Source organism: Staurois parvus, unplaced genomic scaffold (genome assembly GCF_062004578.1).
Source record: "Staurois parvus isolate SC_StPar_1 unplaced genomic scaffold, SC_StPar_1.0 ptg000081l, whole genome shotgun sequence".
NCBI lineage: Eukaryota > Metazoa > Chordata > Amphibia > Anura > Ranidae > Staurois > Staurois parvus.
In genome coordinates this window covers 8,365,140-8,381,392 of record NW_028317877.1, presented here as the reverse complement: position 1 = coordinate 8,381,392, position 16,253 = coordinate 8,365,140, and the positions used below count along the sequence as shown (strand labels likewise).

General features: G+C 42.9%; 1 protein-coding gene across 1 annotated transcript in view; it reads right to left on the bottom strand.

Annotated features, from left to right (window-relative positions):
- The window catches only part of LOC149468678 (uncharacterized), a 38,387-nt gene extending 22,570 nt beyond the window's left edge, over window positions 1-15,817 (bottom strand). Inside the window, exon 1 of the mRNA XM_089669821.1 lies at window positions 15,779-15,817. Within this exon, the coding sequence (XP_089525947.1) occupies window positions 15,779-15,817 (39 nt within the window). The remainder of the gene's footprint in view (window positions 1-15,778) is intronic.
- Window positions 15,818-16,253: the final 436 nt, after the last annotated feature.

The following is a 16,253-nucleotide window of genomic DNA, read 5'->3' as shown; positions in this document are numbered from 1 at the left end:
CACTCCAAAACATCAAGAAAAAATGTGTTTAAAGGCTACTTCCCGTTTTGGTCACGTCACATAGACGACATCACTTCTGTTTACAGAAGACTGCAGTTTCCCAGCCATTTTCTTTTGTATTTAAAGCTGAAATCAAGTGATTATTTATCCCTCTTGTCATTCCTTGGTAAAAAGAAACTGCAATAGGTAAAGAAGGTGCAAAGACATTTTATGTCAGTTTTTGGGCCTGTGCCCCTTAAAATGTTTACACCTTTCACAAACTGCTCGGGGGGTGTAAAAGGTGTCAACACGGCGTCAAAACAGCCCAGAAATGGATGCAAAGATGCATAAAACACCAAAAGTCATGGCGAAAAGGGTTTAAGGGCCACTTCCTGTTTTGGTCACGTCACGTTGACGACATCACTTCCACTTTCAGGATATAGCTGTTTCCTTGCCGGTTCCTTGTCTGTTTACAGCTTAAATCAAGTGATATTTCGTCACTCTCTTCATTCCTTGGTAAACAGAAGCTGCAATTGGTAAAAAGATGCAAAACAATCTTTGGCAGTTTTTCGGGGTGTGCCCCGTTGAACTTTTAAACCTTTTACCAACTGCTCAAGGTGGCAGAAGAGGTGTCAAGACAGCCTTGGCGCATCTCAAAAATGGATGCGCCAAGGCTTAACACTCCAAAACATCAAGAAAAAATGTGTTTAAAGGCTACTTCCCGTTTTGGTCACGTCACATAGACGACATCACTTCTGTTTACAGAAGACTGCAGTTTCCCAGCCATTTTCTTTTGTATTTATAGCTGAAATCAAGTGATTATTTATCCCTCTTGTCATTCCTTGGTAAAAAGAAACTGCAATAGGTAAAGAAGGTGCAAAGACATTTTATGTCAGTTTTTGGACCTGTGCCCCTTAAAATGTTTACACCTTTCACAAACTGCTCGGGGGGTGTAAAAGGTGTCAACACGGCGTCAAAAAAGCCCAGAAATGGATGCAAAGAGGCATAAAACACCAAAAGTCATGGCGAAAAGGGTTTAAGGGCCACTTCCTGTTTTGGTCACGTCACGTTGACGACATCACTTCCACTTTCAGGATATAGCTGTTTCCTTGCCGGTTCCTTGTCTGTTTACAGCTTAAATCAAGTGATATTTCGTCACTCTCTTCATTCCTTGGTAAACAGAAGCTGCACTTGGTAAAAAGATGCAAAACAATCTTTGGCAGTTTTTCGGGGTGTGCCCCGTTGAACTTTTAAACCTTTTACCAACTGCTCAAGGTGGCAGAAGAGGTGTCAAGACAGGCGTAGGCATCTCAAAAATGGATGCGCCAAGGCTTAACACTCCAAAACATCAAGAAAAAATGTGTTTAAAGGCTACTTCCCGTTTTGGTCACGTCACATAGACGACATCACTTCTGTTTACAGAAGACTGCAGTTTCCCAGCCATTTTCTTTTGTATTTAAAGCTGAAATCAAGTGATTATTTATCCCTCTTGTCATTCCTTGGTAAAAAGAAACTGCAATAGGTAAAGAAGGTGCAAAGACATTTTATGTCAGTTTTTGGACCTGTGCCCCTTAAAATGTTTACACCTTTCACAAACTGCTCGGGGGGTGTAAAAGGTGTCAACACGGCGTCAAAAAAGCCCAGAAATGGATGCAAAGAGGCATAAAACACCAAAAGTCATGGCGAAAAGGGTTTAAGGGCCACTTCCTGTTTTGGTCACGTCACGTTGACGACATCACTTCCACTTTCAGGATATAGCTGTTTCCTTGCCGGTTCCTTGTCTGTTTACAGCTTAAATCAAGTGATATTTCGTCACTCTCTTCATTCCTTGGTAAACAGAAGCTGCAATTGGTAAAAAGATGCAAAACAATCTTTGGCAGTTTTTCGGGGTGTGCCCCGTTGAACTTTTAAACCTTTTACCAACTGCTCAAGGTGGCAGAAGAGGTGTCAAGACAGGCGTAGGCATCTCAAAAATGGATGCGCCAAGGCTTAACACTCCAAAACATCAAGAAAAAATGTGTTTAAAGGCTACTTCCCGTTTTGGTCACGTCACATAGACGACATCACTTCTGTTTACAGAAGACTGCAGTTTCCCAGCCATTTTCTTTTGTATTTAAAGCTGAAATCAAGTGATTATTTATCCCTCTTGTCATTCCTTGGTAAAAAGAAACTGCAATAGGTAAAGAAGGTGCAAAGACATTTTATGTCAGTTTTTGGACCTGTGCCCCTTAAAATGTTTACACCTTTCACAAACTGCTCGGGGGGTGTAAAAGGTGTCAACACGGCGTCAAAAAAGCCCAGAAATGGATGCAAAGAGGCACAAAACACCAAAAGTCATGGCGAAAAGGGTTTAAGGGCCACTTCCTGTTTTGGTCACGTCACGTTGACGACATCACTTCCACTTTCAGGATATAGCTGTTTCCTTGCCGGTTCCTTGTCTGTTTACAGCTTAAATCAAGTGATATTTCGTCACTCTCTTCATTCCTTGGTAAACAGAAGCTGCAATTGGTAAAAAGATGCAAAACAATCTTTGGCAGTTTTTCGGGGTGTGCCCCGTTGAACTTTTAAACCTTTTACCAACTGCTCAAGGTGGCAGAAGAGGTGTCAAGACAGCCGTAGGCATCTCAAAAATGGATGCGCCAAGGCTTAACACTCCAAAACATCAAGAAAAAATGTGTTTAAAGGCTACTTCCCGTTTTGGTCACGTCACATAGACGACATCACTTCTGTTTACAGAAGACTGCAGTTTCCCAGCCATTTTCTTTTGTATTTATAGCTGAAATCAAGTGATTATTTATCCCTCTTGTCATTCCTTGGTAAAAAGAAACTGCAATAGGTAAAGAAGGTGCAAAGACATTTTATGTCAGTTTTTGGACCTGTGCCCCTTAAAATGTTTACACCTTTCACAAACTGCTCGGGGGGTGTAAAAGGTGTCAACACGGCGTCAAAAAAGCCCAGAAATGGATGCAAAGAGGCATAAAACACCAAAAGTCATGGCGAAAAGGGTTTAAGGGCCACTTCCTGTTTTGGTCACGTCACGTTGACGACATCACTTCCACTTTCAGGATATTGCTGTTTCCTTGCCGGTTCCTTGTCTGTTTACAGCTTAAATCAAGTGATATTTCGTCACTCTCTTCATTCCTTGGTAAACAGAAGCTGCAATTGGTAAAAAGATGCAAAAAAAATCTTTGGCAGTTTTTCGGGGTGTGTCCCGTTGAACTTTTAAACCTTTTACCAACTGCTCAAGGTGGCAGAAGAGGTGTCAAGACAGGCGTAGGCATCTCAAAAATGGATGCGCCAAGGCTTAACACTCCAAAACATCAAGAAAAAATGTGTTTAAAGGCTACTTCCCGTTTTGGTCACGTCACATAGACGACATCACTTCTGTTTACAGAAGACTGCAGTTTCCCAGCCATTTTCTTTTGTATTTAAAGCTGAAATCAAGTGATTATTTATCCCTCTTGTCATTCCTTGGTAAAAAGAAACTGCAATAGGTAAAGAAGGTGCAAAGACATTTTATGTCAGTTTTTGGGCCTGTGCCCCTTAAAATGTTTACACCTTTCACAAACTGCTCGGGGGGTGTAAAAGGTGTCAACACGGCGTCAAAACAGCCCAGAAATGGATGCAAAGATGCATAAAACACCAAAAGTCATGGCGAAAAGGGTTTAAGGGCCACTTCCTGTTTTGGTCACGTCACGTTGACGACATCACTTCCACTTTCAGGATTTAGCTGTTTCCTTGCCGGTTCCTTGTCTGTTTACAGCTTAAATCAAGTGATATTTCGTCACTCTCTTCATTCCTTGGTAAACAGAAGCTGCAATTGGTAAAAAGATGCAAAACAATCTTTGGCAGTTTTTCGGGGTGTGCCCCGTTGAACTTTTAAACCTTTTACCAACTGCTCAAGGTGGCAGAAGAGGTGTCAAGACAGCCTTGGCGCATCTCAAAAAAGGATGCGCCAAGGCTTAACACTCCAAAACATCAAGAAAAAATGTGTTTAAAGGCTACTTCCCATTTTGGTCACGTCACATAGACGACATCACTTCTGTTTACAGAAGACTGCAGTTTCCCAGCCATTTTCTTTTGTATTTATAGCTGAAATCAAGTGATTATTTATCCCTCTTGTCATTCCTTGGTAAAAAGAAACTGCAATAGGTAAAGAAGGTGCAAAGACATTTTATGTCAGTTTTTGGACCTGTGCCCCTTAAAATGTTTAAACCTTTCACAAACTGCTCGGGGGGTGTAAAAGGTGTCAACACGGCGTCAAAAAAGCCCAGAAATGGATGCAAAGAGGCATAAAACACCAAAAGTCATGGCGAAAAGGGTTTAAGGGCCACTTCCTGTTTTGGTCACGTCACGTTGACGACATCACTTCCACTTTCAGGATATAGCTGTTTCCTTGCCGGTTCCTTGTCTGTTTACAGCTTAAATCAAGTGATATTTCGTCACTCTCTTCATTCCTTGGTAAACAGAAGCTGCACTTGGTAAAAAGATGCAAAACAATCTTTGGCAGTTTTTCGGGGTGTGCCCCGTTGAACTTTTAAACCTTTTACCAACTGCTCAAGGTGGCAGAAGAGGTGTCAAGACAGGCGTAGGCATCTCAAAAATGGATGCGCCAAGGCTTAACACTCCAAAACATCAAGAAAAAATGTGTTTAAAGGCTACTTCCCGTTTTGGTCACGTCACATAGACGACATCACTTCTGTTTACAGAAGACTGCAGTTTCCCAGCCATTTTCTTTTGTATTTAAAGCTGAAATCAAGTGATTATTTATCCCTCTTGTCATTCCTTGGTAAAAAGAAACTGCAATAGGTAAAGAAGGTGCAAAGACATTTTATGTCAGTTTTTGGACCTGTGCCCCTTAAAATGTTTACACCTTTCACAAACTGCTCGGGGGGTGTAAAAGGTGTCAACACGGCGTCAAAAAAGCCCAGAAATGGATGCAAAGAGGCATAAAACACCAAAAGTCATGGCGAAAAGGGTTTAAGGGCCACTTCCTGTTTTGGTCACGTCACGTTGATGACATCACTTCCACTTTCAGGATATAGCTGTTTCCTTGCCGGTTCCTTGTCTGTTTACAGCTTAAATCAAGTGATATTTCGTCACTCTCTTCATTCCTTGGTAAACAGAAGCTGCAATTGGTAAAAAGATGCAAAAAAAATCTTTGGCAGTTTTTCTGGGTGTGCCCCGTTGAACTTTTAAACCTTTTACCAACTGCTCAAGGTGGCAGAAGAGGTGTCAAGACAGGCGTAGGCATCTCAAAAATGGATGCGCCAAGGCTTAACACTCCAAAACATCAAGAAAAAATGTGTTTAAAGGCTACTTCCCGTTTTGGTCACGTCACATAGACGACATCACTTCTGTTTACAGAAGACTGCAGTTTCCCAGCCATTTTCTTTTGTATTTAAAGCTGAAATCAAGTGATTATTTATCCCTCTTGTCATTCCTTGGTAAAAAGAAACTGCAATAGGTAAAGAAGGTGCAAAGACATTTTATGTCAGTTTTTGGACCTGTGCCCCTTAAAATGTTTACACCTTTCACAAACTGCTCGGGGGGTGTAAAAGGTGTCAACACGGCGTCAAAAAAGCCCAGAAATGGATGCAAAGAGGCACAAAACACCAAAAGTCATGGCGAAAAGGGTTTAAGGGCCACTTCCTGTTTTGGTCACGTCACGTTGACGACATCACTTCCACTTTCAGGATATAGCTGTTTCCTTGCCGGTTCCTTGTCTGTTTACAGCTTAAATCAAGTGATATTTCGTCACTCTCTTCATTCCTTGGTAAACAGAAGCTGCAATTGGTAAAAAGATGCAAAACAATCTTTGGCAGTTTTTCGGGGTGTGCCCCGTTGAACTTTTAAACCTTTTACCAACTGCTCAAGGTGGCAGAAGAGGTGTCAAGACAGCCTTGGCGCATCTCAAAAATGGATGCGCCAAGGCTTAACACTCCAAAACATCAAGAAAAAATGTGTTTAAAGGCTACTTCCCGTTTTGGTCACGTCACATAGACGACATCACTTCTGTTTACAGAAGACTGCAGTTTCCCAGCCATTTTCTTTTGTATTTATAGCTGAAATCAAGTGATTATTTATCCCTCTTGTCATTCCTTGGTAAAAAGAAACTGCAATAGGTAAAGAAGGTGCAAAGACATTTTATGTCAGTTTTTGGACCTGTGCCCCTTAAAATGTTTACACCTTTCACAAACTGCTCGGGGGGTGTAAAAGGTGTCAACACGGCGTCAAAAAAGCCCAGAAATGGATGCAAAGAGGCATAAAACACCAAAAGTCATGGCGAAAAGGGTTTAAGGGCCACTTCCTGTTTTGGTCACGTCACGTTGACGACATCACTTCCACTTTCAGGATATAGCTGTTTCCTTGCCGGTTCCTTGTCTGTTTACAGCTTAAATCAAGTGATATTTCGTCACTCTCTTCATTCCTTGGTAAACAGAAGCTGCACTTGGTAAAAAGATGCAAAACAATCTTTGGCAGTTTTTCGGGGTGTGCCCCGTTGAACTTTTAAACCTTTTACCAACTGCTCAAGGTGGCAGAAGAGGTGTCAAGACAGGCGTAGGCATCTCAAAAATGGATGCGCCAAGGCTTAACACTCCAAAACATCAAGAAAAAATGTGTTTAAAGGCTACTTCCCGTTTTGGTCACTTCACATAGACGACATCACTTCTGTTTACAGAAGACTGCAGTTTCCCAGCCATTTTCTTTTGTATTTAAAGCTGAAATCAAGTGATTATTTATCCCTCTTGTCATTCCTTGGTAAAAAGAAACTGCAATAGGTAAAGAAGGTGCAAAGACATTTTATGTCAGTTTTTGGACCTGTGCCCCTTAAAATGTTTACACCTTTCACAAACTTCTCGGGGGGTGTAAAAGGTGTCAACACGGCGTCAAAAAAGCCCAGAAATGGATGCAAAGAGGCATAAAACACCAAAAGTCATGGCGAAAAGGGTTTAAGGGCCACTTCCTGTTTTGGTCACGTCACGTTGACGACATCACTTCCACTTTCAGGATATAGCTGTTTCCTTGCCGGTTCCTTGTCTGTTTACAGCTTAAATCAAGTGATATTTCGTCACTCTCTTCATTCCTTGGTAAACAGAAGCTGCAATTGGTAAAAAGATGCAAAACAATCTTTGGCAGTTTTTCGGGGTGTGCCCCGTTGAACTTTTAAACCTTTTACCAACTGCTCAAGGTGGCAGAAGAGGTGTCAAGACAGGCGTAGGCATCTCAAAAATGGATGCGCCAAGGCTTAACACTCCAAAACATCAAGAAAAAATGTGTTTAAAGGCTACTTCCCGTTTTGGTCACGTCACATAGACGACATCACTTCTGTTTACAGAAGACTGCAGTTTCCCAGCCATTTTCTTTTGTATTTAAAGCTGAAATCAAGTGATTATTTATCCCTCTTGTCATTCCTTGGTAAAAAGAAACTGCAATAGGTAAAGAAGGTGCAAAGACATTTTATGTCAGTTTTTGAACCTGTGCCCCTTAAAATGTTTACACCTTTCACAAACTGCTCGGGGGGTGTAAAAGGTGTCAACACGGCGTCAAAAAAGCCCAGAAATGGATGCAAAGAGGCACAAAACACCAAAAGTCATGGCGAAAAGGGTTTAAGGGCCACTTCCTGTTTTGGTCACGTCACGTTGACGACATCACTTCCACTTTCAGGATATAGCTGTTTCCTTGCCGGTTCCTTGTCTGTTTACAGCTTAAATCAAGTGATATTTCGTCACTCTCTTCATTCCTTGGTAAACAGAAGCTGCAATTGGTAAAAAGATGCAAAACAATCTTTGGCAGTTTTTCGGGGTGTGCCCCGTTGAACTTTTAAACCTTTTACCAACTGCTCAAGGTGGCAGAAGAGGTGTCAAGACAGCCGTAGGCATCTCAAAAATGGATGCGCCAAGGCTTAACACTCCAAAACATCAAGAAAAAATGTGTTTAAAGGCTACTTCCCGTTTTGGTCACGTCACATAGACGACATCACTTCTGTTTACAGAAGACTGCAGTTTCCCAGCCATTTTCTTTTGTATTTATAGCTGAAATCAAGTGATTATTTATCCCTCTTGTCATTCCTTGGTAAAAAGAAACTGCAATAGGTAAAGAAGGTGCAAAGACATTTTATGTCAGTTTTTGGACCTGTGCCCCTTAAAATGTTTACACCTTTCACAAACTGCTCGGGGGGTGTAAAAGGTGTCAACACGGCGTCAAAAAAGCCCAGAAATGGATGCAAAGAGGCATAAAACACCAAAAGTCATGGCGAAAAGGGTTTAAGGGCCACTTCCTGTTTTGGTCACGTCACGTTGACGACATCACTTCCACTTTCAGGATATTGCTGTTTCCTTGCCGGTTCCTTGTCTGTTTACAGCTTAAATCAAGTGATATTTCGTCACTCTCTTCATTCCTTGGTAAACAGAAGCTGCAATTGGTAAAAAGATGCAAAACAATCTTTGGCAGTTTTTCGGGGTGTGCCCCGTTGAACTTTTAAACCTTTTACCAACTGCTCAAGGTGGCAGAAGAGGTGTCAAGACAGGCGTAGGCATCTCAAAAATGGATGCGCCAAGGCTTAACACTCCAAAACATCAAGAAAAAATGTGTTTAAAGGCTACTTCCCGTTTTGGTCACGTCACATAGACGACATCACTTCTGTTTACAGAAGACTGCAGTTTCCCAGCCATTTTCTTTTGTATTTAAAGCTGAAATCAAGTGATTATTTATCCCTCTTGTCATTCCTTGGTAAAAAGAAACTGCAATAGGTAAAGAAGGTGCAAAGACATTTTATGTCAGTTTTTGGGCCTGTGCCCCTTAAAATGTTTACACCTTTCACAAACTGCTCGGGGGGTGTAAAAGGTGTCAACACGGCGTCAAAACAGCCCAGAAATGGATGCAAAGATGCATAAAACACCAAAAGTCATGGCGAAAAGGGTTTAAGGGCCACTTCCTGTTTTGGTCACGTCACGTTGACGACATCACTTCCACTTTCAGGATATAGCTGTTTCCTTGCCGGTTCCTTGTCTGTTTACAGCTTAAATCAAGTGATATTTCGTCACTCTCTTCATTCCTTGGTAAACAGAAGCTGCAATTGGTAAAAAGATGCAAAACAATCTTTGGCAGTTTTTCGGGGTGTGCCCCGTTGAACTTTTAAACCTTTTACCAACTGCTCAAGGTGGCAGAAGAGGTGTCAAGACAGCCTTGGCGCATCTCAAAAATGGATGCGCCAAGGCTTAACACTCCAAAACATCAAGAAAAAATGTGTTTAAAGGCTACTTCCCGTTTTGGTCACGTCACATAGACGACATCACTTCTGTTTACAGAAGACTGCAGTTTCCCAGCCATTTTCTTTTGTATTTATAGCTGAAATCAAGTGATTATTTATCCCTCTTGTCATTCCTTGGTAAAAAGAAACTGCAATAGGTAAAGAAGGTGCAAAGACATTTTATGTCAGTTTTTGGACCTGTGCCCCTTAAAAAGTTTAAACCTTTCACAAACTGCTCGGGGGGTGTAAAAGGTGTCAACACGGCGTCAAAAAAGCCCAGAAATGGATGCAAAGAGGCATAAAACACCAAAAGTCATGGCGAAAAGGGTTTAAGGGCCACTTCCTGTTTTGGTCACGTCACGTTGACGACATCACTTCCACTTTCAGGATATAGCTGTTTCCTTGCCGGTTCCTTGTCTGTTTACAGCTTAAATCAAGTGATATTTCGTCACTCTCTTCATTCCTTGGTAAACAGAAGCTGCACTTGGTAAAAAGATGCAAAACAATCTTTGGCAGTTTTTCGGGGTGTGCCCCGTTGAACTTTTAAACCTTTTACCAACTGCTCAAGGTGGCAGAAGAGGTGTCAAGACAGGCGTAGGCATCTCAAAAATGGATGCGCCAAGGCTTAACACTCCAAAACATCAAGAAAAAATGTGTTTAAAGGCTACTTCCCGTTTTGGTCACGTCACATAGACGACATCACTTCTGTTTACAGAAGACTGCAGTTTCCCAGCCATTTTCTTTTGTATTTAAAGCTGAAATCAAGTGATTATTTATCCCTCTTGTCATTCCTTGGTAAAAAGAAACTGCAATAGGTAAAGAAGGTGCAAAGACATTTTATGTCAGTTTTTGGACCTGTGCCCCTTAAAATGTTTACACCTTTCACAAACTGCTCGGGGGGTGTAAAAGGTGTCAACACGGCGTCAAAAAAGCCCAGAAATGGATGCAAAGAGGCATAAAACACCAAAAGTCATGGCGAAAAGGGTTTAAGGGCCACTTCCTGTTTTGGTCACGTCACGTTGACGACATCACTTCCACTTTCAGGATATAGCTGTTTCCTTGCCGGTTCCTTGTCTGTTTACAGCTTAAATCAAGTGATATTTCGTCACTCTCTTCATTCCTTGGTAAACAGAAGCTGCAATTGGTAAAAAGATGCAAAACAATCTTTGGCAGTTTTTCTGGGTGTGCCCCGTTGAACTTTTAAACCTTTTACCAACTGCTCAAGGTGGCAGAAGAGGTGTCAAGACAGGCGTAGGCATCTCAAAAATGGATGCGCCAAGGCTTAACACTCCAAAACATCAAGAAAAAATGTGTTTAAAGGCTACTTCCCGTTTTGGTCACGTCACATAGACGACATCACTTCTGTTTACAGAAGACTGCAGTTTCCCAGCCATTTTCTTTTGTATTTAAAGCTGAAATCAAGTGATTATTTATCCCTCTTGTCATTCCTTGGTAAAAAGAAACTGCAATAGGTAAAGAAGGTGCAAAGACATTTTATGTCAGTTTTTGGACCTGTGCCCCTTAAAATGTTTACACCTTTCACAAACTGCTCGGGGGGTGTAAAAGGTGTCAACACGGCGTCAAAAAAGCCCAGAAATGGATGCAAAGAGGCATAAAACACCAAAAGTCATGGCGAAAAGGGTTTAAGGGCCACTTCCTGTTTTGGTCACGTCACGTTGACGACATCACTTCCACTTTCAGGATATAGCTGTTTCCTTGCCGGTTCCTTGTCTGTTTACAGCTTAAATCAAGTGATATTTCGTCACTCTCTTCATTCCTTGGTAAACAGAAGCTGCAATTGGTAAAAAGATGCAAAACAATCTTTGGCAGTTTTTCGGGGTGTGCCCCGTTGAACTTTTAAACCTTTTACCAACTGCTCAAGGTGGCAGAAGAGGTGTCAAGACAGGCGTAGGCATCTCAAAAATGGATGCGCCAAGGCTTAACACTCCAAAACATCAAGAAAAAATGTGTTTAAAGGCTACTTCCCGTTTTGGTCACGTCACATAGACGACATCACTTCTGTTTACAGAAGACTGCAGTTTCCCAGCCATTTTCTTTTGTATTTAAAGCTGAAATCAAGTGATTATTTATCCCTCTTGTCATTCCTTGGTAAAAAGAAACTGCAATAGGTAAAGAAGGTGCAAAGACATTTTATGTCAATTTTTTGACCTGTGCCCCTTAAAATGTTTACACCTTTCACAATCTGCTCGGGGGGTGTAAAAGGTGTCAACACGGCGTCAAAAAAGCCCAGAAATGGATGCAAAGAGGCATAAAACACCAAAAGTCATGGCGAAAAGGGTTTAAGGGCCACTTCCTGTTTTGGTCACGTCACGTTGACGACATCACTTCCACTTTCAGGATATAGCTGTTTCCTTGCCGGTTCCTTGTCTGTTTACAGCTTAAATCAAGTGATATTTCGTCACTCTCTTCATTCCTTGGTAAACAGAAGCTGCAATTGGTAAAAAGATGCAAAAAAAATCTTTGGCAGTTTTTCGGGGTGTGCCCCGTTGAACTTTTAAACCTTTTACCAACTGCTCAAGGTGGCAGAAGGGTATTGGTCCCAAGTAATTTGTGAAACAAATAACTGGCATCCTTAACAAAATTACAGTAGAACAGGCTCTCCTAAGTGTAAATATGGATAACTGCCCCTCATCTATGAAACCTATCACACTGAGTATCCTAGCTAGAGCGTACCTCTATTGTTAGAAAATGGAAATCTGCAAATGTCCCTACCAAAACAGAAATTATACAACATTTGGATGTAATGTATGAGTATGAACGAATAATGGCATATGAAGATGGTTCTGCTGATTGTTTCCATAAACGTTGGCACTTTTGGAAGCAACTTAGGCCTTGAGTTGACTAATCTGCTTGTTAGAGGGCATAATTAAACGCCATCCCACCATTTTGCTGATTACTGATTTATAGTAAATGTGCTAATTTCATTTTGTATTGCCATAAAGTATGCAAGATTGCTATATGTAGAAGCGATATCCTCTTTAACTCCGGTTGTCATTTTGTTTCCTTTCTTTCTGCATATACTACTTTTCCAATGTTGGGATTTATCTTTGTATGTAACTTTTCTATATTTTATATGCTGACCTTTTCTTTGAGAAAACCAAATAAAGAATATGTGAAATTAAAAGATAATGTCACCTTCGGCTCTGCGAACCGCTGCTGTGTCCAGGGGCATATTTGCCGCGAGGCAAACAAGGCGTTTGCCTAGGACGGCACTTTTCAGGGGGTGGTGCAGCAGCGCCGCCCCCCCTTTCCTTTCCCACAGAAGGGATACTTAGGACAGGGGCTGCTGTGTCTTACTTGTCTCCGCGACTCTGTGTCCCACTTCGATCAGGTCCACGAGGCGCTGCTGAAGGAGGGGTAGAGAGGTTTTCCAGTCCGCTGTCTTCATCTCCCTGGATCTTGGATCGCAATGTGGGCGGGATGCATGCCGTCCCTCTCATCTGGCCACACCCCCAGGATCACTGGGCAGCCTGTCCCTCCAGCTCCAAGCTCCGCCTCCTCACCGGTGATTGGCTGCCGGATCTGTAGCTCAGGGAAAGCACACAGGCGGATAGGAGGAGCAAGCGACAGCGCGAATATCGAAGAAGCTGATCAGAGTGAGGGACCAGCTGGAGCCAGTGAAGGGGAGAGAAGGAAGACAGCTGATTGGTAAGGTAAGATTCTATGCGGCTGGAATCTGGGCAGAGCAGATGGTGGTGCTGCAGCCAGGCATGCTGGCTGTGGATGGGAGAGGGAGGGAGCCTGGGTTGGAGCAGGGGTCAGCAATGTAAGCATCATTGGTGTCAGTGGGAGTAATAGTGCCCCATCATTAGTGTCAGTGTAAGAGGACAACAATGATGAGGCACTATTCCTCCCACTGACACCAATAATGGGACACTATTCCTCCCACTGATACCAACGATGGGGCAATATTCCTCCCACTGACACCAATGATGGAGCACTATTCCTCCCACTGACACCAATGATGGAACACTATTCCTTCCACAGACACCAATGATGGGGCACTATTCCTCCCACTGACACCAATGATGGGGCACTATTCCTTCCACTGACACCAATGATGGGTACTATTCCTCCCACCGATACCAATGATGGGACACTATTCCTCCCACTGACACCAATGATGGAGCACTATTTCTCCCACTGACACCAATGATGGAACACTATTCCTTCCACAGACACCAATGATGGGGCACTATGCCTCCCACTGACACCAATGATGGGGCACTATTCATTTCACTGATAACAATGATGGGGCACTATTCCTTCCACTGACACCAATTAAGGGGCACTATTCCTCCCACTGACACCAATGATGGGGCACTATTCCTCCCACTGACACCAATGACGGGACACTATTCCTCCCACTGACACCAGTGACAGGCCACTATTCCTCCCAGTGACACCAGTGATGTGACACTATTCCTCCCACTGCCACCAATGATGGGGCACTATTCCTCCCAGTGACACCAATGATGGGGCACTATTCCTCCCACTGACACCAGTGATGGGGCACTATTCCTCCCACTGACACCAGTGATGGGGCACTATTTATTTCACTGATAACAATGATGGGGCACTATTCCTCCCACTGACACCAATGATGGGTACTATTCCTCCCACTGACACCAATGATGGGGCACTATTCCTCCCACTGACACCAATGATGGGGCACTATTCCTCCCACTGACACCAATGATGGGGAACTATTCTTCCACTGACACCAATGACGGGGCACTATTCTTCCAAATTACATCAATGATGGGGCACTATTCATTTCACTGATACCAATGATGGGGCACTATTCCTTCCACTGACACCAATGATGGGGCACTATTCCTCCCACTGACACCAATGATGAGGCACTATTCCTTCCACTGACACCAATGATGGGGCACTATTCCTCCCACTGACACCAGTGTTGGGACACTATTGTTCCCACTGACACCAATGATGGGGCACTATTCATTTCACTGACACCAATGATGGGTACTATTCCTCCCACTGACACCAATGATGGGGCACTATTCCTTCCACTGACACCAATGATGGGGCACTATTCCTCCCACTGACACCAGTGTTGGGACACTATTGTTCCCACTGACACCAATGATGGGGCACTATTCATTTCACTGACACCAATGATGGGTGCTATTCCTCCCACTGACTCCAATGATGGAGCACTATTCCTCCCACTGACACCAATGATGGGACACTATTCCTTCCACTGACACCAATGACGGGGCACTATTCCTCCCACTGACACCAATGATGGGGCACTATTCCTCCCACTGACACCAATGATGGGGCACTATTCTTCCACTGACACCAATGACGGGGCACTATTCTTCCAAATTACATCAATGATGGGGCACTATTCATTTCACTGATACCAATGATTGGGCACTATTCCTTCCACTGACACCAATGATGGGGCACTATTCCTCCCACTGACACCAATGATGGGGCACTATTCCTCCCACTGACACCAATGATGGGGCACTATTCTTCCACTGACACCAATGACGGGGCACTATTCTTCCAAATTACATCAATGATGGGGCACTATTCATTTCACTGATACCAATGATGGGGCACTATTCCTTCCACTGACACCAATGATGGGCACTAGTCCTCCCACTGACACCAATGATGGGGCACTAGTCCTCCCACTGACACCAATGATGGGGCACTATTCCTCCCACTGACACCAATGACGGGACACTATTCCTCCCAGTGACACCAGTCACGGGGCACTATTCCTCCCAGTCACGGGGCACTATTCCTCCCAGTGACACCAATGATGGGGCACTATTCCTCCCAGTGACACCAATGGTAGGGCACTATTCCTCCCACTGACACCAGTGATGGGACACTATTCCTCCCACTGACACCAATGACGGGGCACTATTCCTCCAAATGACACCGATAATGAAATAAAATAAGAGGTGGAGCTTTATCAGGAAGAGGTGGAGCCTAAAGAGGAAGGGTGGAGTTTACAGATGAAGGGGTGGATCTTAAACAGGAAGGGGTGGGATGAATTTAGATAGGGGGTGCCTGATTTTAGTCTATGTTAGGGCAGCACAAAACCAAAATACATCACTGGCTGTGTCACAGCAGTACAGGGAGATGTTCCTTGTAACAGCTGTCACTTTTTGAAAAGAGCTCTGCCCACACGGCACATCATTCATTCACAGAGTTCTGTGAATTAATCAACTACAAGTACAGTCATCATTTGCAGCTGTCAGCTTGTAGTTATCAATGAACTACTACAGTGCTGTTAAGAGCTCTGGTAGTTAATTGATTCTGTCAGTGTGAAACTGCCTGCCTGTATGATGTACGGGCAGACAGCTTACACTGACAGCGATTTACTGATAGCTGGTGCAATGCTTTCCAGGCTCCTAAAAAAATAGTAAATACACAATTTTACCTGCAAAAAAAGTGCATTTATTATTTTCAGTTAAAAGGTGAACTTAACCTTTAAAACCTCTTCTTCAAATCTTACATTCCCATGATATTGGATACCGGTGCGACTTTCTCTTTAATTTGCTGTTCGACTATCATGATGCTCACTGTGAAGTAGCCTCATTTTCTGAACTCTTGAACTACCTATTAATGATGGGTCTAGAAATCCCTGTGAAGTTATGCTTTCAAACATCAGTTCTGTCCCAGCAGTGACATACACCTTGGTGGCCCAATTAGCACCAAGCCAGGAAGCTCAATGCACCTTAGACATGTGTGGTTCGTTCCAAATCAAATTTTTTCGTTATTTTGAGATTCTGTTGTATCAGAATTCTAAATTACAAAAATAACGAATTTAAATGCATCCAATATAACGAAACGAAATTCGGCTGAAAGTCAATTCAAAAACAAATTCCAATTCCAAAACAAACTCCAAAACAAATTAGAATTTTAAAACAAAGCAAACAAACATTCAAAAACAAATTTAAAGTGGAGCTCCACCCAAAAGGGGAAGTTCTGCTTTAAGGACTGGTCCCCT